This window comes from Aedes albopictus, chromosome 2 (assembly GCF_035046485.1).
Source record: "Aedes albopictus strain Foshan chromosome 2, AalbF5, whole genome shotgun sequence".
NCBI classification, from domain to species: Eukaryota; Metazoa; Arthropoda; class Insecta; order Diptera; family Culicidae; genus Aedes; species Aedes albopictus.
Genome location: NC_085137.1, coordinates 12,860,624 through 12,883,127, shown reverse-complemented (window position 1 = coordinate 12,883,127; position 22,504 = coordinate 12,860,624). Strand labels below are relative to the sequence as shown.

The 22,504-nt window shown below is 39.5% G+C and overlaps 1 protein-coding gene across 3 annotated transcripts in view; it reads right to left on the bottom strand.

Moving 5' to 3' along the window:
* The window catches only part of LOC109429882 (striatin-interacting protein 1 homolog), a 54,786-nt gene that overhangs the window by 20,055 nt on the left and 12,227 nt on the right, over positions 1-22,504 (bottom strand). For 2 of the 3 annotated variants that reach the window (XM_062849186.1, XM_062849187.1), the window contains 5 exons: positions 19,446-19,568; positions 19,101-19,384; positions 18,866-19,041; positions 10,585-10,749; positions 10,347-10,525 (listed from right to left, as the gene is read on the bottom strand). In XM_062849186.1, coding sequence (XP_062705170.1) covers positions 10,347-10,525; positions 10,585-10,749; positions 18,866-19,041; positions 19,101-19,384; positions 19,446-19,568 — 927 coding nt within the window. The remainder of the gene's footprint in view (positions 1-10,346; positions 10,526-10,584; positions 10,750-18,865; positions 19,042-19,100; positions 19,385-19,445; positions 19,569-22,504) is intronic. The other variant, XM_062849188.1, reaches the window with a different exon arrangement.

The window sequence follows — 22,504 nt, the reverse complement described above, 5'->3', positions numbered from 1 at the left end:
TCCCAAATCCAGTCAAAAATAAAACCGAATCCAAACCGTCTCCTATCCTAATTCATTCCAAGTTCATCCCTGAATTATGTCCTGCTCTTATCCACATTGAAACAAATTTCAACTGGAATTTAATAAAAATGTAATCCACATCAAACCCAAATCCAATCTAAATACATTCCAATTCCGATCCAATAGAAATTGAATTCATTTCCAATTCAATCTAAATTTAAACAATACATATTCATTTTATTTTCCATTAATTTTCTATCCAAATGTATACCAAATTCCATCCAATCCAATAAATTCCACTCTAAATACAACTCAAATTCAATTCCCATTCATATATTTCATTTAAACCTAATTCAATCAATAATCGAACCAATTTTAATCTATTGCCACTCTAATCCATGGTCAATTCAATCGAATCAAATTTCAATTGAATCCACATTTACTTTAGATCCATTCAAAATACAAACCAATTTCAATCCCTATTCACTTCAATTCTTATTTTTGTTCAACCCTAGGTTCAACCCAATTCAAATCAAAATTCGATTCAAATTCAATCCACATATAATTCAAATGCATCCAAGTCCAATCGCTACCCAATCTAAATCCAATCCATATAACCTTATTTCAGTACAAATCCATTCCCTATCTAATCCAAATTTCATCTAAATTGATTCCAATTTAAATCCAGTCTAAATTCAATTGATACCCATCAAAAACTTATTCCAACTTAAAAATTCCTTCTTAATCATCGGGTAACTTAACATAGTTTTTGTATTATTCCATGCTCTCTCTCTTACCCGAAATCAAATCATTCCTTCACTCGACGTCCTTGCGCGCCTGCGAATTGAAGTTTTTTTTTATTGCACGGCGTCCTCTCGCACCGGCGAAACCAATTTTTTTTCTAGGCGTCCTCTCGCACCTGCCGAACAGTCATCTTCCACGGCGTCCTCTCGCACCGGCAAAAACATTTTTTTTACAGGGTGTCCTCCCGCACCTGCGTCCAATCTATTCAGCACGGCGTCCTCTCGCACCGGCTAATACAATCTTAATTTTGATTTTCTTTGATCTCCTGCTCCGACGAAGCACCTTGTCAACCCGCTCGCCACTGGCAGAAACACAAACTTTTCATCACTTTCTATATTATTTGCAGTTTAGGTTCTTCACAATTCCGAGATTTTCACAATACTTACAACTGGAAGCATCACGCCTACCGGCTGTGCCATTGTCGTGAATCCAAAAAAAAGGCTGCCAAACTGTCGCTGGCCGCAGCACCACAGCGCCGCACGAACACGTCCGTTCGTTCCAAAATCCGTCGAAAGAAGAACGAGTAATACAAAACCGAGCATGCCTGAAGCTTGGCTTGCTTCGTTCGTTTTCTGCTTTACCGGCGCATCTGTCATTCCGCTATTTTGTTATGTCGACTATCAGTGTTGGCAAATGCACTGAAATGGTTTTGCAACTTCGAGTCGAATAACTTTTTCGTTAATATTTCTTATTGACTTTTGCTTTATACACTACAATGTCCTCACCCGTCTGAGCATGGTTTGAACTAACGGCGGAATACGTTTTGTTCAAGTGCTCGCAGTGTCCTGAATACCTAGCAGAACAACATGCTGGCCACAGACGGTTGGAACACGACTCCGAATGTGCCTAGACGCGGTTCGCTGGAATGCGGTTAGTTCGGCAGTAACCCACTCTATGGGAACTCGAGAGTCGAATAAGATCCAGAGTTGCCGCCTAGCTTCCATCACTCCTCCTCGACGGATGAACTTCAGATGCTTCCCTAAATCTTCATAGTTTCTCATTAGTCTGGCGTTCCGTCAGTATGTCGGCGTTTTCAGTGGAACAATACTGAATCCGGATCATCCCATCTTCCATCAGCTGGTATACGAAATGGTACTTAGTGATGACATGTTTCAAACGGTTGGTTGACCGTCCGGACTCCAATTGATGGATACAAGATTGGTTGTCTTCATGGATTATGTCTTGGCTGTATTCACTGAGACGTCCGATAGTAACCGTTTGATCCATGGCAGTTCTTGGCAACATTATGCGACTCCGCCTCCGTACATCTAATGGCGCGATCCCCAGCATATTGGTCCTCCGCCGAACATGAACAAGTACCCGGAGTTAGACTTACGAGTCGTTGCATCACTTGCCCAATCTGCATCAATGCACATCACCAGGACGGAATCGGGTTTTCCTTAAACGAGTTCATGATTCATGGTATGCTTGAAGTACCAAAATATTATTTTGCTTTGATCCGATCTGCCTGTTTAGATGCGCTCATTGATCTGCCCAGAATGGAAATGTTTACGGCAATATCCGGGCGAGTATTTTCTGCCACGTACAGCAAACACCCGATGAGACTGGCATATTCTGACGCTTATCAGCCAGCTTTGCTGCCTCCTCCTTTTGTTGAATGTGTCCAGAATCCATGGGTATTTGGATGGATTAGTTTTATCAATCCCAAAACGTGCCATAACCTTTTTGTTACGTCCTGGAGTTTGGGATGGCCGTGACACATTGTCGTGTATTTAAACTCACAGGAGTAAACAAGAACACATTAAAACGTAGACTTATTTTACACTACAAATACTACATTACCAAGACGCGACACGTTTACAGCACGGTTGTTACAAAACTTCTAAATCTAATTGACTGCTTTGTGCAACGACCGAAAGGCAGACTCATTGCCTTCGATGAGCGAGCAGTATATGGAGAGAATGCTGATCTGCTCAGTGGTTCCCAACACGTTTGTCTGCAGATTTAAGGAGTATCCTTTCTCAGTGCGTCGCATCTTCATGCCAAGCAAATGGTTGATGTTACCTAGTGACACCACTTGAAAATGCATGTTCAGATATCATTGAATCTCTCCTTATTCTTCTTCTTTGTGATAGGCAATCACCATGTCGTCAACGTTAACATGAATGAACTACCGTCTACCCCCGTTGGTTTGAACAACATCTCATGCAAACGAACGGGGTTCATTTTTTAATTTGAACTTCTAGTAACCCTTTGGCCGTCGGAAAACACAATGCTGGAAACCGTTTTTGCTGTTTTGTTTTGATTCTGCGTTCCGTTTCACCCCGTTCCATGAGCAGAATGAACCATTATTAGTTTGAACGATGTGCAGATTAGCGGAGGTCAAATTAAAAAGTGCTCAGATTGAATGCGGTCAAACCAACGGGAGTAGACGGTACCAGGAAGGGATACTTCTTTCCATTACGCCTGACGTACATGCACCGGTAATTCTTCGATAGTTGGAACTTCATCTGCTTTAACAGTTGGTCGAACTTCTTGTTCCGGTTTTCACATTCGCGTGTTTGACTAACACTTCTCGTTGACTGGCAATTGTTAGCAGCACTCCAAACGTTACCTGCCAGATCACTGGCGCAAATACTTCTTCATGGTCTGCCCCGAACTACTGATTTAAGTAATTTGAGACAAGACGGACTTCATACCTTGCTATACGTTGCCGTCTTCGTTCAATTTTCGCACAAAAATCAACTTGCAGCCAGTGTTGAAAAAGTCATTTCGTCATATCGAATTTCAATCACCTACCGCTCATATTAGAAGCTGAACCTGAGAATATGGTGTATGAAAAACTTGTGCGGCTAGACCAGTTCTGCAAGAAAGTCACAGAAAAAACGCTATTTTTTGAAAATTTAAGGTAAATCACCTTCGAAAAATGCCAATGATATTCACGGTGAATATCATTTGGAATTTTTCAAAGGTAGTCCGTGACATTTACCTTAAATATTCGAAAAGTAACGGTTTTTCCGTGACTTTCTTGCAGAACTGATCTAGCCGCACAAGTTTTTCATACACCATATTCTCAGGTTCAGCTTCTAAAATGAGCTGTAGGTGATTGAATTTAGGTATGACGAAATGAATTTTTCAGCACTGCTTGCAGCCAATCGCTCTGCTGCCAATCGATCTGTTGGTGAATCCGTCAAATGCCTTCCATAGTTCAGCCTCGAGTTCAGCTTCGGGGCCATTCATTGCATCGTCGTACGTTTTCGGCTCATCTGTTAACTTCTTCATTTTTCCAGTTGTTGCTCGGAACCGTTAAGGCGGCACTCCCTTTGTGCTACGAGATGATCGTCTAACCGGCGTAATGGTTGGATAGGTATCTCGTCGATTGTTGCCACGACTGCTGCAGCATCTTCATTTTCGTTCAGTGTATCGCACATGCTTGAATTTACATCCGTTGGCTGCTCTTCTTACTCCTTCAGATTTTACAATCAAAACATCATGGTCATCCAAGGAATCGACGAACTGCGGGACGACGGCAGGACTTCAGATTGGTATGCTACGATTTGAGGATTCAACTTCACAGAATACTTGGTTTCCTCCTGTTCCTCCATCTCGATAAACTTCACATCTCGGCTGATGGTTATTTTGTCGGTGGTGGGAACTATGAATCGCAACGCTTATGGTTATCAACATACCCCACGAACGTGAGCTTCTTACACTTAGGATGGAGCTTCTTGCCACATGAACTTTTTTTTTTTTGTCTTTATTGACGTGGCTTTTCGCCCTAGGTGAGTTCGCCACGAGTGAACTTATCATTTACTGAGCATCCAAAGTACAGATTGCTGTAGTCCAGCAACTTTGCGTACCACAACTCAGTAGGCGCCATCTCGATGAACCTCAATAGCATAATATTCTGGAGGTATATACGGCTGCATTGATGGCCTCGGCACAAAATCGGTATCCAAGCTTCGCATCAAGCAATATACAGCGGGTCTTTTCCACCAGCGACCCAACCTGAGAACCTTCTAACTAAAACTTTCTCTTTCGCAGAAACATCATCAAATAAGCAAACCGAAATCTTTCGCAGATTCCTTAAGAAATTTCGTCGAACACTCTTCTAGGAATTTCTCTAGAACTCCCTTCGAGGATTTCTCTAGTAATTCTTTCGGGGATACCTTCAAGAATAGTTTCAAGAATCCTCTAGCAGGATTGTTTTCATGGATTTCTCCAGAAACTTCATCGGAGATTCATAAAGAAATCCCTTCGGTGGGTCCTTTCAAAATTTCTGCGATTTTTTTATTCTATGACTTCTTTTGTATTTTTTTTTTTTTTCAGAAAGGCCCACAGAAGTTCCTTCTCGAATTTCCTTCAAGATTTCCGTCAGGGATGTCTCCAAGAATTAATTTAGATTTTTTTTCTGGGATTTCACGTACGCATCCGGGATTCTAGGTTTAATTTGGAATTTCCTTCTGGTACTTCTCCAGGAAATTCTTCGGGAATTCCTCCAGGAGTAGTCATTAGATCATCATCCAGGAATTTATTTTGGAATTCTCCCAGGTATTCTTTCGATAATTCCTCCAGGCATTTCTTTGAAAATTCCTCCAGGAATTCCTTCAGAGATTCCTACTGGGATTCCTCCGGGAATTCCTCTGTTGATTTCCCTAGGAATTCTTTTGCGCATTCCTCCAGGAATGCTTTTGAGGACTCTTGCAGGATTTTTTTTGAGGATTCGTCCAGAAACTCCGTCTCAGATGTGTCTAGGAAGGATAACTCCAGATTTTTTTGATGATTACTTCAACAATTCCTTCAGAGATTCCTCCAGGAATTCATCCTAGGATTCTTCCTGGAATTCCTTTGTGGATTCCTCCAGGAATTCCTTTGATGATTCCTGCAGGAGCTATCCCTGAAGGAATTTCATGAGGATTCTCCGACTGCATTTCTCGAGAATTCTCTGACGAAATTTCTCAAGCAATCCCAGATAAAATTTTCTTGAGTAAACCCTGAAGGAATTCCTTGAAGATGTGCTGAGCTAATTTCTTGAAGAATCCCTGAGGAAATTCAATAAGTAATCCATGCGGAAATTTATTGAGTAATCCATGCGGAAATTTCTTAAGGAAACTTTGAGGAAAATTCTTGAGGATTCCGCCAAAATTTCATCAGAAATCCTCAATGGAATTCCTTGAAGATTATCTCGAAGAGCCACTGAAGGAACTCCTTGAGGATTCTCTGAGCAAATTCCTCGAGTAATCTTTGTGGGAATTCTTTGATTATTGTTCAGGGAAATGTCTTGAATGATCCCTGATGGATTTTTTGGGGATTCTGTGTGGGAATGCCTTGGGTCATCCCTAAGGGAAATTTTTGGGGATTTCTTGAGGGAATTTCTCGAGGTTTCTCTGAGGAAATATCTGTTAAGAATTCTTGGAGGAATGTTTAGATTTTCGGGAATTCCCGGAGGAATTTCTGGATGTATGCTCGGAAGAATTTCTGGTGGAATTTCCTGCGGACTTTTTGGACGAGTTCCTGTAGGAATTTCTGGAGAACCTCCCGGAGGAATTTATACAGAAATTCCAGGAAGAATTTTTTAAGAAATTTCTGGAATAATTTCTAGATGAATGCCCGGAGGAATTTCGTGAAAATATTTCAGAGGAATTTTTGGACGAATTTCTGTAGAACTTTCTTGAGGAATTCGCGGAAGAATTTATGGAGGAATCCCCGGAGGAATTTAAAAGTGAACTCCAAGAGGAATTTCTAGTGAATTCACAAAGGACTTTCTGGAGATATTGCCGGATGTATTTCCAGAGAAATTTCTTGAGGAATTTCTTGAAAAATTTCTTGAGGAATTTCTAGAAGAATTTCCTGAGGAATTTCTGAAGAAATTTCTGGAGGAATTCCCGAAGGAATTTCCGCAAAATTCTAAGAGCTATTTCTGGGGGAATTCTCAGAGAAATTTTAAAATAATTTCTGGAGGAATTTCCGGAAGCATTTATAAAGGATTTATAATTTGGGTCTCCAGTTAGCCTAGTGGTTAAGGCTATGGATCGCCAATCCGGAGACGGCGGGTTCGATTCCCGTTCCGGACGGGAAAATTTTCTCGACTCCCTGGGCATAGTGTATCATTGTACTTGCCTCACAATATACAAATTCATGCAATGGCAGGCAGAGGAAGCCCTTCAATTAATAACTATGGAAGTGCTCAAAGAACACTAAGTTGAAGAGAGGCAGGCCAAGTCCCAGTGGGGACGTAGAACCAAAACGAAGAAGAAGAAGAATTTTGACGAATCTCCGAAAAACTTCCTGATGAATTTCTGGAAGAATTTTCGAAGAAATTTCTGAAGGCATTTCTGGAGCAATTCCCAGAGGAATTTCTGGAGGAATTCCCAGAGGAATTTCTGGATGCATTCCCGGAGGAGTTTCCGGAGAAATTTCAGGAAAAGTTTCTGGAGGAATTCACTGAGGAATTTCTGGAGGAATTTGCGGAAGAAATTCTGGAGGAATTCCCAGAGATAATTCTGATGGAATTCCCAAAACAACTTCTGGAGGAATTCCTGGAAAATTTCCCAGAGAAATTTCTAAAGGAGTTCTCGGAGGAACTTCTGGAGGATTTTCCGGAGGAATTTTTGGAGGGATGGGGGACATCGCGGAGGAGAGAAATTTCAAGAGGTATTCCGGAGGAATTTCTTCAAGATTTTCCAGAGGGATTTCTGCAAGAATTCCCGAAGAAAATTCTTGAGGAATTTACGATGGAATTCCTCGGAGAAATTTCAGGAGGTATTCCCAGCGGAATTTCTGGAGAAATTCTCGAAGATTTCTAGGAGGAATTTGTTGAGAAATTCTTCTATCAACTTCTGGATAAATTCCTGAAGAAATTTCTGGAAAGATTGCGGGTAGAAATTGTGGAGGAATTTCTGAAAAAACCTGGAGAAATTCCCGAAGGAATTTCTGGAAGAATTCCCGAAGAAAAGTGTAGAAGAATTCACGAAGGCATTTCTGATGAAGGAATATCTGGAGAAGTTTCTGGAGGAATTCCTTAACGAATTTCTGAAGGAATTCCCGAAGTAATATCTGGAGGAATTCCCGAAGAAATTTCTGGATCAATTTCCGGAAGATCTGGAGGAATTCTTTAATTATTTTCTCGAGGTGTTCTCAGAAGATTTTCTGGAGGAATTTCATTAAGAATTCCCGGAGGAATTTCTGGATTAATTCCGGTAAGAATTCCAGGAAGAAGCCCTGGTGGAATTTCTGGAGGAATTCCTAGAAGAATTTCTGGAGGATTTCCAAGAAAATTTCTGGTTTAACTTCCGGAAGAATTTCTGGAAGAATTCCGTGAAGCATTCCCGGAAGGGTTATTGGAGGAATTTCGTTATAATTTATGTAGGTATTCGTGAATGAATTTTCGGATGAATTCCCGTAGGAATGCAGTAAATGATTCCCTGAGACATTTTGGAAGAATTTCAAAGGAAATTTTGACCCACAGGAATTTCTGCAAGAGAAACCTTGCAGAAATTTTGATTCAAACGAATCTCTGAACTAATTGCAGAAAACAATACTGGAAGAGCTACTTCCCTAGAAACTCCTGGAAGCAGAATTTGTGGACTACATTTGCAGGAATTTTGCAAGAATAATTTACGGCAAATTTTGTAATCCCTCGGAGAATAAGAAGGAATTTCGGTATGAATATTATGTAGTCTACGCTCCAAATAAATTTTCAAATTTTTGAACGGAGTCTACGACGGGGAGGGGAAATCTGCGAAGGCAAAAATTTCTGTCTACGTGGTTTATGGACGACCCCATAACATTTTCAAATTGAGGATATCGGAGTTAGGTAAAGGAATTTTGATACGTGTGTATGTGCGAGGGTGTGTTAGTAACATCGAACTGCAACATCCAGTTTTTTGGTAGTATTTTGGTAGGTACTCTGATAGAATTGAATGAATAATAGTGTTATCCGGATTAAAGGTTGCTGTCGTTTGTTCTAATATTTGATTCATGATTATGTACTGTTTTGTTTTAGTAAGAGTTGTTTTTGTAATCAGGAATGAACGTGGGTGCTTGTGGCATGAGTTTTTGTAACTGCAGTAGTCCTAGTAGTACTGGTAGTTGGTAAATATGAGATACATTAAACAACAGTGAACAGCAAACTCAACTAAACAGCAATCTATATTCTATACGTTTTAAAGTGTATGGTCTCAAATTAAAAAAAAAACGAAAAAAATTGAGAATGGGCTATGATTCCAGTTTGAGTAACTATCTATCCAGCATTGCAACAATGTAAAAACGAAGAAATGGGAATAATAATTTCGGATTTCATTTTTCTAAATCGATAATATTTGACTAGAAAATTGAAAGTTTGAAACAAACAAAAAATATGAAAAAAAAACAAAAACTTGAGATGAAACATTCAAACTGAAAATGAGTTAGAATCTAAATATGATAATATAGGGAATACGAACATAAAACAAGAAATGAATAATTGAAATGCAACAATGGGTAAGTTTCGAATACAGCAGCAACTACGAAGGTTCAAGCACCACTGAAAATAAACTGAAGAGGCAAAGTTCCTGACAACTAGCATGAACAATGAAGTACAATATAGGTACGTCGAGCAGGCAAATGTTGGCAAACAAACAACTACTCGTAGAAGGGCGTGGAAGAGTCTGGCATTATGCGCTCAGCTAATGGATGGATGGATGATAACGATTACACGGTAGACTATATGTTTGGGTTTCTTCTTCGTAATTGCAATCGAAGGTAGCAAGAAGGCTCTCCTGAGTGGTATAATGGAAATTAAAAAAAAAACATAAAAAAGAACTTTAAATAGACCATTTCCGTCGGGTCAAAGCTTTAGAATTAGCGAAATTACCTCTGCAAACCAGCTTGTTTTTAAAGGGAAAAACATTTAAAAGAAAAGCGACGAAATCAAGTAAGAACAAAGAGTCCGTTTTTAGTTCTGAGAAGGTTGTGAGAACCGATATAAAACCTAAAGGAATTTATTATGATTTTATGATTATTTTAAGGACTCCTTTGAAAATGTTTGGCTTAACAGTGTTGCTTAAAAGGTAAGATCTAACGGGTATGGTCTATTCACAGGAAAAAAAAAAAGTGCAATGAGAACTAAAACTTATAAAATTGAATCAAGAAACAATTATCTGAAGATTTGTCGTTCGCTAGGCAGAAGCAGTAAGGCGGATTTGAAATTGATTCGCTGTCGCTGTTGTTGTTGTTGTTGATGTGGTCCGTTCGAACAGTAGGTAGTGGATTGAGATTCTAGATTCTGTCTTCGGTTTTTTTTTTTTTCGTTTTGTAAGATGTGTCTGCTTTGTTCGCGCTTCTCTTCTCCCGTTTAAAGTTGTTCTTGGTGAAAATAAAAACATATTCGGCAAAGAATGATTCAACTTTCGAACAAGATTGGTTTTAATAAGAAGGGAAAAAACTGTGAGCAAAAATTCGATCATTTTGGGGTAAAAATTGTTTTGAAGAATCGGAATCGAAATAACGGAAAAAATAATTGATATTTTTTTTCGAAAATTTGAAAAAAGTGGGGAATCAAAGAGTGGAAGAAAAAATAATACTCAAGAAAGCTTTACTACCTCTTGCAACTGACTAGTAGTGTTCGTACATACTCTTCGGAACGGCTTGTTGCGCTTGGGATTTTGATTGTCCTCGTTCGAGGGTGCCGTTATCGGGGGCGAGCTGGCACGCATCACCTTGGAGATTTCCAGGGTGTCCTCCTTGTTCTGGGGGAGATCGGCCTCGGCACGGTACTTATCTGGAAGGAGCGGTAATGATTCCAATTAAATGGTTCTCAAATCATTCAAGAAGCCTCACCTTTCAAAGTCTTAAGGGTGTCCATTCCACCCAGCGATACGAGGGAAACCTTCCACAGAAGCAGAAGCACTTTCTTCATCGGAAAGTGCGGAGCCAGGCCACTGCAAAACTTCGTGATCATACCCAACAGTTTGACTGAAAGCAGCTCATCTCCAATGGGATACGCTGAAAAGGTGAATTAATTTCGATTACAGCACTTTTCTGTGTTGAGGGTAGTTTAATATGATTTACTGCATTCATATCATAGCATTGGGTTTAGACATTAGAATATGTATATCTCTCATCAATCGGTTACTGAACGGACGCGTCAAGTACGAGACACTGAAGATGATCTTAGTGTTGAGGTCCAAATATGTAACTGCCATAGGATACAAACACATATTTGGAATTAAAAGAAACAATATTTGTGGGATGTGAACAACGATAGTGTCATTCCCCTTACCTACCCTTCCCCTAGCAAGCATCATGCCGAAGTTGTCAGTGTGATGCCTCCTCATTGAGCAGTGCAGCTTTGGCGAAGTAAGTCGCCTTGATCGCGAGTCCCGTAGAATGCCAAGTGATTCTACTGTAGTTTGCTAAGATGACTGGGAACAGATTGTTCCGGTGAGTTACGCAATATTCACAGTATTTAACTCGATTTTCTTCTACTTACTGGTACTCCACTAACACGCTCAGGTACATCATCATAATCATACTGAGCTTGCCTGCGTCCAGAATCTTCAGACAACTCTGATTGTCTTCATATGATAATGTTTTCGTTTTCTCACCTAGGTTCTCCAACAACAGTCTTTGCAACCAATCCAGTTTTTGGGATGCCTTGGAAAGGGCTACTACAAACTCTGATTCTGCTGTTGACAATGAGGCAACTACCTTCTGATGAACCCAGGAGACGCGACATGAAAACGGACACAACACGTTTTTTTCTTACTAATGGTAAGTTTCCAGTTCCCAAGTAGAGCGCTCAAGTAAAATTCCTCCTTTTTCCGTAAGTAATTTTGACATTTGTTTAACCGACAGCATTTTTACGAAAAGATGCTGTAAGAAGGATGTGAAGAATAGGGCACTGCATACGGCGGTTGCTAGATAAATTGTTCGTTGTTCGTGTGGCGTTTCGTTGCCTTGTTGTTTACGATTTGGACTTCGAGAAATTTCGTTCGTTTCCTCAGGAAGTGTGATTGAAATTAAAATTTAATTTTTGCGCGCGTATGGGGAAAATCCAGATTGTGAGATTTCAACGGAATTCCAAGGGAAATGCTAATGAGAGACATTGTGCTGGGATTCTAAGGGAACTTTTAATGGTATTACAGCGAGAACTATGGTTGGATACTAATTATAAATTCTGCAATATTGGGGTTCGGACTACGGTGGGAGGAATTCTGCTGGGACTCTGACGGTTACCTTGTGGAGTTTTAGACGAAATACGAGGTAGGACAAAGCTTCACGGGGAATTTAATGAAGATCCACGAAAGATTCTTTGTGATGAATCTTTTGGCATTCCGTACGAAGGTTTTTCTTTGGGGTTTCGCAGAAAGTCCTCTTGAAATTCTTTCAGATTTTCCACCGAAAAATCCACCACAAGTTCGCAGGGGATTCTCATAAAATGTCTCTGAGATTTTCATTAGAAGTTCTACAAAAAATCGCTCCGTGAGTTCCTTCTAATTCAGGATTTATTTATTTATTTTGTTTTTTTTGGGGATCTTCTAGGAGTTCCTCCAGGGTTTTCTCCAGAGGTGTTTTCTAAGATTCTACCAGGAGTTTTTTCGAACTATTCTACAATCATTTCATCCGGGATTACTTTAGTATTTTTTATCCGGGGTTCACTCAGATATTTATTCGGAGATTCCCGCAGGAATTCCTTCCGGGATCATTTCAAGAGTTCCTTCTAGGATTTCTACAGGAATTCATTCTTAGATTCATCCTGGAGTTCTTTCAGTGATTCTTCCAGGAGTTCTTTCTAAGATACAACTTTTTGAGATTCCTCTAGCTTTTATCTGGACGTTTCTTATGTGAATCCTCAAAGAATTCCTTTTGTAATTTCTATAGCTTCTTCCGGGATTCCTCCAGGAACTCCTTCTAGGTTTCCTCTAGGAGTAAATTTATGGGTTCCTCTCATAGTTTCTTCTGGTATTTCTCCAGGATTTTCTTCTAAGATTACACCAGGGGTGGCATCAGGGACCACTCCAGAAATTTTACCCGGGATATCTTCCGGGAATTTTTCAAAAGTTCTTTTCGGAATTTCTTCAGAACTTTCAGACTCCTGGAAAATAAGTCAAGGTTTTTCCAGGAGTTCCTTCTAAGATTTGTCCAATAATTCATCCAGGATATCCTTCCGGGATTCCTCCAAGAACTTCTACTGGAATTCATTCTGAAAGTTTCTTAAATTTTGCTCATGGAAATACTCCAGAAGTTTTTTTTTATTCTTTATGGAAGTACTCCAAGACTTGCTCTTGAGTTCCTTATAAAATTCCTCCAACAGCTTCTTAACGAATATCTCCAGCAGTTTTGCAGGGAATATCTACACGAGCTATTTAAGAGATTCTTTCAATAGTTTCTTCCCAGATAAAAATCTGAAGACATTCCAAAAGGTTCTGAAGAAATCCTAAAAAAAAGTCGTGAAGGAATCCCTGAAAGAACTTCTAGAATAATTTCATAGGAATCTTCTGGAGGAATCTCTAGAGAATTCCATGAAGGAATTTCTAGAGAATTCCTTGAAGGAATCTCTGAAGGAATCCCGTATGGAGTTACAGAAGTAATCCTAGAGAGAACTCCTGGAAGTTCTGAACAAATCCTAAACAAATTGCTGGAAGAATCTCTGAGGGAACTCCCTTTGGTATCCCAGAAAGAACTCCTGGAGCAATCCTGAATTTATTTCTAGAGAGATATAGGAAGGAATTTCTGGAGGAATCCCAAGCAGAAATTCTGTGGGAATCTCAGAGCAATTCTCGTAGGGATCTCGGAACGAATTCCTGGAATTCAGAAAGATGTCCTAATAAAATGTTAAATGACTAATTTTTTACCAGGAATAGTGTATTACGTAAAGCTAATACCATACAAATTTCATCAAAATCGGTTGAATATTGGTGGAGATATCGTTGAAACAAGAATTTTGACATTTGAGAAGTTTGAGCAAACGAATGTTTTAAAAAATATCACTTGTTCACTGTTATAGCTCTAGATCCAAAAATACTGAACCGATTTCAATCTGTTCTGTATGTAAAGTATACATGTAGAAATATTGTGTAAAAATTTCATTCTAGCCGTATATGTGGCACAAAGTCACAATAAGCAAAAATGTTTTTTTTTTGTATCGTGACATTCATACAGTTATAACTTGAAAAGTTTTCAAGCAATTTGGCTAAGAACAGTTTTTATAATGGATTTACAAATTCAAATGTTAATAAAAATCGGAACAGTCATGACAGTTGTACAAACAAAATAGTACACACGGAATAAAATGATTAAAAAGTACCTAAAATATGCCTTGAAGCGATTTGATTTTTTTTTATCTGTATTAAGGTTGAAGGATTTGTCATTGACATAATCGCCATCATTGAAAATTCGAAAGCAGTTTTCTCGTTCAAAGCTAAAAATTCCGCAGTGAAAATGTATTCACTGTATTGCGTATGCAGAATGGAGTACAGTGAATACAATTTCAATGTAAACATTCATGTTTTGAGCGAGAAACTGCTTTTGAATTTTCAATGATGACGATTATGTCAATGACGAATCCTTCAACCTTAACGAGATTTTTAGCCCTGGGCTAGTTCATCTCGGGACCCACGCTTTACTTCCCTTCCGAAGGAAGAACTCACATTTTGCGAGTTTGTCGGGTGTGGGATTCGATCCCAGGTCCTCGGCGTGATAGGCATGCGCTTTAACCATCACACCAGGTCCGCTCCCTGTAACATTTGATTTGAATTTTGAATACTAGGAAAACGTATTGAATTGAACCGATTTTGAGATTTTTTTTACCAGTTTATTGATACTCTGTTAAGAACTTCGAGTCAAATTTTCAGACGTCTTGACGAGTTACATCAAAATTATAGCCTACACAATTTTTAAAACGTGTGAAAAAATTTGCTAAAATCTTATTTTATGATATTAACAATATCTGCGCCTAGATCTGCGCCAATACCAAACTGAATTTGTTGCGATTGTTATGGTATTAGCTACACATTATATATTATTCCTGTTCAAAAAAATATTTGATTTTGTGAACGCAATGAAAAGCTATACATTATTTTCTGTGTCCAAATTTCATCGAATACAGTCTTTACTTCCCTGGTTCTAGTGCACCATAGAACATTCAACAAACGAAATGAAATGATTATGATGCAACAGTTTTTAGAATCATTGTCTCCTCATCAGCTAAACTCAAATGCTATTTCCTTTTTTAAACTGTCGAACTATAATATTATAAACAATTCAGTTTTGGGGTGTCTTTATAAATTTTTAAACTACGTAACGGCAAATTATTCAACCTCAAGAAATTCAATCTTGTGTTCTGATGCAGCCATGCTGAGGGACGACGGAGTACACATTATAGAGCGACACGGCTAAATACTAATGCACACTGTGAACGCGCAGGCGCGAAAGAAGAAACACGAAGAAAGAGAAAATGTCCCTTTTACCGAAGACTACTTTATCAAGAAGACATGCAACTCTGTTATTTTCCCATACTAACGACAAGCGTCACCGACGACACCGCCACCTGGTGAGCTAAGGTGGTACCTTTGTGTAAAAGTGTAAGAGTGTATTGGTGCGAGTATGAAAATTTACACACACTATCATGAATATTGTCACCTTCATCCGGGGTGGCGCTGCTAGCAGTGAGTTCCGATTTTTAGCAGTGCTGCAAGTCTTCTTGATAATGTGGTCTTCGCTTTTACTCACGGAATAATACATCGACATATTATTCCGTACGGAAAATCAACAACATGACTGACAGCATCGCACGACAGTGCCATCTGTTGGCAAATAGCTTTCTGGCTGCGAATTACTTATCAACTGCGAACGCTTAAGTAATTTTGATTGCAGAAGTTTTACGTGAGCATTACTTGTCCTATCCTTTTACACAGTACTTATCAAGTGGAAACTAGCCATAACGATTAAAAAGGATTAAACAATTACCTTTTTTGCCGGCTGATTTCGGGCTGGTTGCTCACACAACACACATATTCATACCGTATATAATAAACGTCGAGAAGAGATTTATATTACTGCATTTCCTGCTTCATGAATGGGGAGTCGGCAGTAGCTATATACATGTACATGTACTGTTACACTTGATTCGTTCAACCTACCATTCGCAACCGCATTCCTATCTTCTCGCAGGCGAATTTTTAATTTGCAACAAGTTTGTCCGATGTACACAGCTGGACAATCTTTGCAATGAATTTGGTAGATTTCGGTGGAAATCTTATCCTTGATATTTCACAGCAACTTACTCCTTCAGTGTGTTTTGAGTTTTGTATACTACGTGGAATCCATGGGACTTCAGAGTGTGTTGAACCGAATTTGGTAATTTGGGATAGAAAGGGAGGCTAACCATCGGGCATCTTCTTGTTTCTCGGGTTCTAGTGTTGTAGCATTTCTCCTGTTTCTTTTTTTCGTGTTTGCGAAGAATTTTGTCAAACGAAATATTTGTCGTATTAATCGTTTAGCTTCACCGCTTTGTAGATTTTATCTGCGATTAAGTCTTCTTTTTCCAACGGTACGTTGAAAAGACGGTGGGCCATGGAGTGGAACGCTGCTTGTTTCTGTTTGAATGTTCTGGTTTGAATCCGACGTTATGTAACGATGGGTGGACGTTGGTTTTCGGTAGATTGCAAACTTTAATGTATTATCCTCTTTTCTAGTGATCATTAGATCTAGGAATGGCAAGTTTCCGTCTATTTCTCTACTGTGAAATTTATCGTGGCGTGTTGTGAGTTAAGCAAATCAAGGATCTGTTGTAAGTAGCGTTGTTTTACTGCCGCAAAAATGTCATCTACGTACCTTCTCCATACTCGAGGAAAATGTTTTTCTCTTTTCAGTTCTACCTATAAATCACCCATAAAAGGGAAATCTTATTGCCCATATTAAGGCGAAACTCGAAGCATTTCCTCAATTTTTTGGTTTTTCATTTTTTATTAAATAAAGAAGCAATATTTTTAAAATCGGTTTTCGTGCACATGTAGAGTATGGATCAGGGTATCTTCTGATTTTTTTACGCTGTAGAAAATGTTTTTCGTTTTTGCAGAAACCATTTTTTAGTGAAATTTTGTTCAAAAATGGTTTCTGCAAAAACGAAAAACATTTTCTCTCGCGTAAAAAAATCAGAAGATACCCTGATCCATACTCTACATGTGCACGAAAACCGATTTTGAAAATATTGCTTCGTTATTTAATAAAAAATCAAAAACCAAAAAGTGAGGAAATGGATCCAGTTTCGCCTTAAGACCCAACGTTTGCTTATAGAACTTACCTCTGAATGGTTCTGATTCATGCAAGTTTTAGCCACCAGGAAGCTTTCAATTTGGTTCGGAGGAATTCGACATCTTTCTAAATGTCTTTGGAAGCTGGCGGCCAGGGCATCGACTACTGGAACGTCCGGGAAGAGCGCCATAACACCGAACGACACGAGAACTTCACTCTGTCTAACTTCGAAATCCATCAGTTGCTCTGCTAACTCTATACAGTTTTAACGCCTTCGCCATGCACTATTGGATACTTCTGATACCTTCTGATACTTCAAATTGTTTGGAAGCATGTTGCCGTCCTCTGCTGTCTTGCAGTGGCCAGCATCGATAGGCACGATTGACGCTTTGGCTCTCTAAAGACCGGAAGATTGAACAATAGTCAAGTTATACTTCCGTTGCCTGATGAAGAAATCTTCATTTTGGTCTCGATCAACTTCGATTCCCAAGTAAAGCTTGATATCGCCGAGAATGGTGATCTTCTGCAGTACCAGCTTCAGTCATGATAAGATCATCAACGTAGACGAGAACGTAGCATACTACCTCACAGCGCTCGAATCCATCCGCTATCAGAACTTCATGAGATGCTGATTCCGGCAAACGGCATACCTTGCTTTGCTTGCCGCCGACTACAGACCCCAGAGGTTGCTTCATGAAGATCTCCTCATCGAACTGTTCAAAAACACCCTTTTGACGTCGAATTGCTTGACACACATCTCCTTCTGCGACGGACATCAAAGCACGAAAAGTCGTATGACGAACCACAGGCGTCAGCGCCATTGTCCCGTTCTGCATATCGCTGAAGCCCCCGAAAGAACTTTCTGGATGCTTCTGATAAACTAATTTCATATTGAGCGTTCCCTTGAGATAGCACAAAATATGCCTTGCTACATAAACTGCATTAGCATTATTGGGTCTTGTGACAAGAATTGAAGTCTACCAATTAATTGACGAAACAATACATTCTTCATCTTATCTTCTTCTTCGGAAGTACATGGACCCATAACTTCCGTTAGCTTCTGTTCCACATAGACTTGGGCTCACATTACAATTAGTCATCCAGATTCGTTGCATCATTTCTCAAATGTACTGCCTCTGGTCCAACATCATCGTTTGTGTTCTTCTTCTGTGTGATTCACATTCCTTAAACTTTTCCTTTTCTTTTAGATCTTTCATACGGAACCTTTCCATCAAGCGATCCTTCACGTAGATCACAGTATTTGAAATCAGCAGCAAGTCTGCAACATACACTGCGATTGCGATTTCTCACTCGCTGACACAGGGATGAAAACTGGAGTTTTTTAAACCACTGTTCATCAGTTCTGGATCCAGTTCCTATTCCATACGCGTTCAGCACCTTCCGCAGGTGATAAACCTTCCTTGGAGAAATTGTTTCCTTCATAACCTTCGGTCCGTTTCATATGAATGTCTTCATGCAACGCTCCTTGCAGGGAAGTTGTTAGAGCATCCATCTAGAACAACGTCCTGATCCCATTGAGCAACTATTGCTAATAAATAGCGGATCATGTAGCGGATTGTGGCGTATCATACCACATGCTAGCGACTCCATGGAAGGTCGTGCACAAAAATGCGGTTTGCGGTTGAAAAGGATCTATGAGCAGAGCACTCAACGTCCAGGAGGACTAGAAGCGATTGTTCCAGGGAAGAGCCCAGTAGAGAAAGATGCTTCATTCGATATAGATTAAATGAAGCGAATTGTAGCCCGCCAAATATTCCTCTGGGATTTGCTATTCGGGTCATAGTACTAACTATAACAACTATATGACACATAACTGTGCAATTATTAGTCAATCAATACTTACTAATCTCATTGATGAAGTTGGTCACAAGATGAGCGTACTCCTCACAATCACTTTCCTTCTCAGCTCGCATCACTTCGGTAATAATGTACAGCACCGACAAAATCACTCTCAGATCTACTGAGTCTGCGAGTGAAACGGCAACCTTACGAATGGCAATACTGGCAGTCGATGAGTTGCTGGAATGATCAAAAAGTAGCAAGTTAGAAAGATACCTTCCCAATCATATAGTTCTTACTCAATCTCCAGATTCAATAGCTCTACAAATGCTCCGAAAACACCCGCATCATACAGCAGCATTATATTTTTACGAGCAATAGTTTGCTGTTCCTGGTCGCACTGCACTTCGGCCCAGCATCCTTGCGCCAGATACAGAATACAGCGGGCCGCTTTCATCCGAAGACCCTTCTTGGACATGTCGAGCTGATCCAGCAGCTTCAAGATTATTCCCCGTTGCTCCAACTCGGACAGTTTCTGCCAGCTCGGTGGCAATTTGTAATACTCCATTTGATCCTCGAAGGCCTGGAACCACCAAAAGAAACCAGTGAGTCATATTCATCCCCTTCGAGCGTGCGCCACTCACCTTAACATTGTGCTGGAACTCGGCCTGCTCGGTGTAGCTGTACAGTTCCGCAATCTCGTTCGCATGCGAGTCGGCGTCCGCGTAAACGAAATCTAAATCGGGAAACTCTAAACCACTGCTTCCCTGCAAAATAGCGGTTCATTCATCGGTCGATCAGTAGGTAGGTAAGTTAATCTTCAAACAAACAAACTCATTCGAGGAGTTTAATCAATCAACGAAACAACGATAAAGCAACAACGCAGGAAAAGGAAAAAACACGTATAACAAGCGGTCAAAACTGAGAAAGTCGTGTTTTAGGAAAATCAGGACACGGATGACACGTATAAAATGGAAAATGATGCGTAGTTACAAACTAGAATGTCCTCTAGACTAGCGGTTTTTTTTTTCAACTAAACTATTGAAACGTTAATAGGTAGAACGGTGATGCACAGTGAGTAGAATCGAGCAAAAATACGGAATTTCTTACGCCAATTGTAAGAGATAGACCAGTTTTGATCAGAAAATATCGTTTGCGCATAATTATCCCATATTATAAGGGAATGCCTATCTACATGGTAAGGGTTCATTCAAATTCATTCTATACTAGTTTTAAGTGGTAGTTTTTTTTTACTTTGCACCTTTGGCATTCCATAAAACTATCATATAACTTCTGCTGTAATCATCGTCATTTAAAGACTTGCAAGTGGTCATGAATTGGTTTTATCACTAATTATATGCCATATCAATAAAACTTGCATTTGCGGTTGTTGTCGGAGAGATTTCTTTTTGTAAACAAATAAACAAAACTGTGAGGCAGCGCTTAGGACCAACAAAAGATTTCGTGGCCGTAACGACTTGTGCTGTGCCTACATCTGTTTTACATCAATATAAATTCTTTACCCTTAGCAGACCACCCTGCTTCATACAGTTCATAAAACTGCAACATAAATCTTTTACCGAAACCTAAAGCATGTCGTAACCACTCGAGGTGACAGACCCGAACCATACCCAGATCAATTTACATTTCACAGCGTGAGAACACAAATGCGAACGAACTGCAATGTAACAGTCAGCAGTATGCATTCTATTTTACTTAACCCATCTGATTCCTATTAACGACACACAACACTAACTGACTAGCACAGCGCAATCTATCTGTCCCTCTCTATATCTCTACACTGAAATAATTCTAAGAGCCTATTTTATCAGACACTACACATACATTGTACCCCTAGTCTGACACGTTCACTTCAAATGAATCGTTATGCGTATCATATCATAAATCAGTTTAGATTCATATGATGTTCCAATAGTGCAGTAATATAGGACTGACACATAACTATGATCGGGTGAGTTGGCTCAGTGTATATACTTTAAACGTGTAAGTGAGGATCGATACATATTTGATCGATCCCGAAATTCATGTAACCTAGCAAGTAAGATTGGTTGAAATAAAACATTCGTTCAAAATCGAACCACCAAAGTATCCGCTTGTGACGACAAGTCCCCACAGACTTTTCGTGCTTTGATGTCCGTCCCAGAAGGAAATGTGTGTCAGACATATATTATAATATATATAATAATATATACGTATATAATAATATAATAATGTAATTATAATACAGTAGACGTTCGATAACTGCAACATGTTTACGTTTCACTTAGCGAACAAAATTCGATAACTGCAACGTCAGACAGGCGTCAACAACCCGTCAATTGACGTTAAATGAACGGAAAATTCATTCGATTGTTCATTTGGGCTAACATGGCGCACCGTATTGACGGATGGCGGTGCGATAACTGCAAATTTGTTGCACTTACCTGACTTGCAGTTAAAAAGCATTGCAGTTAAACCGCTTGCACCGACCGAACGTCTACTGTATCACAATAGTTTGTTTTGGTGGCTAAAATGCCTTCGATCAACGGATTGACGGACAGTTGGCAACTAATTAGGAACTGTCCGCCGATGCGATTGACGAAATCATCCAAGATTTGCATGTTTGCAATAAAGGGTATCCCGAACCAAATTGCACCACGGAAAACAGTGCATAACTTTTGAATGCATGCATCAAAATAGCTGATTTTTTAACCAGCAAGCAGCAACAGTCTATTATGTGTAGATGATGCCATACAAATTTCATCGGAATTGGTTAAGTATTGGCGGAGATATTTCTGACGCGAGAATATTAGATTTTCAAAATCTTGTACACTCATTCTAAAAATGGTTTGGGCTATAACCACCGACGAACCGACGTGACAGTAGTGTTTCAAAAGTGTCCCCCCCTAAATTTAACGGTCGACCAGCGAAGCGAGCGAACGCTTCTGTCAAATCAGCACACGGGGGTTTGGAGTCAAGCTATCAAATCAACGCGAATTGTTATAGAGGTGGCGGTAGTGTTCGGCTATTTTCATCATGGCGTCGAGGACAACAAATTTGTTCTAGCTGTCACGTCGGTTCGTCGGTGCTATAACTTTATTGTTAATGTGTCAAAACGTCTGAAAATTTGACTAGAGGTTTTCAACATAATAAATATTAAGTAGTAAAATTTTCATCAAAATCGGTTGAGTACTTATTGTTAGACAATTCAAAACTCAACCCGCTTCAAAGTGAATTTTAGGCACTTCTTAAACATTTTAAGGTCCGATTGCACTATTTTGACTATAAAACTGTCAATACTGCTGCGATCCTCAATAAAATTTCAATCAAATTTTGAGCCATTTTGGATTGACACTTTCAAAGTTAAAAACTTTGAATGTCACAAAACAATAAAACATGTTTGCTTATTGCGACTTTCGGCTACATATACAACCAAAACTGTTTATCCGTGTAACCAAATCGAATGAAATTTTAAAACAGTAGGGTAACGGTTGAATTTTGGACCCCTAGAGGACATTGATTTGAATTTAATTCAAAATCAAACAGATTCAGAGGGTATTTACACATAATGATGATGTTAGTATGTTCGTAAAAGCCTCCACTGTCCGTTAAAAATACCCACAAGTTCATCTCTGGCTGAAAATTTGATGAAAATAACTGATTTTTGAAGCATCAGTTTTCACTGTTTTGGACACCCCAATAT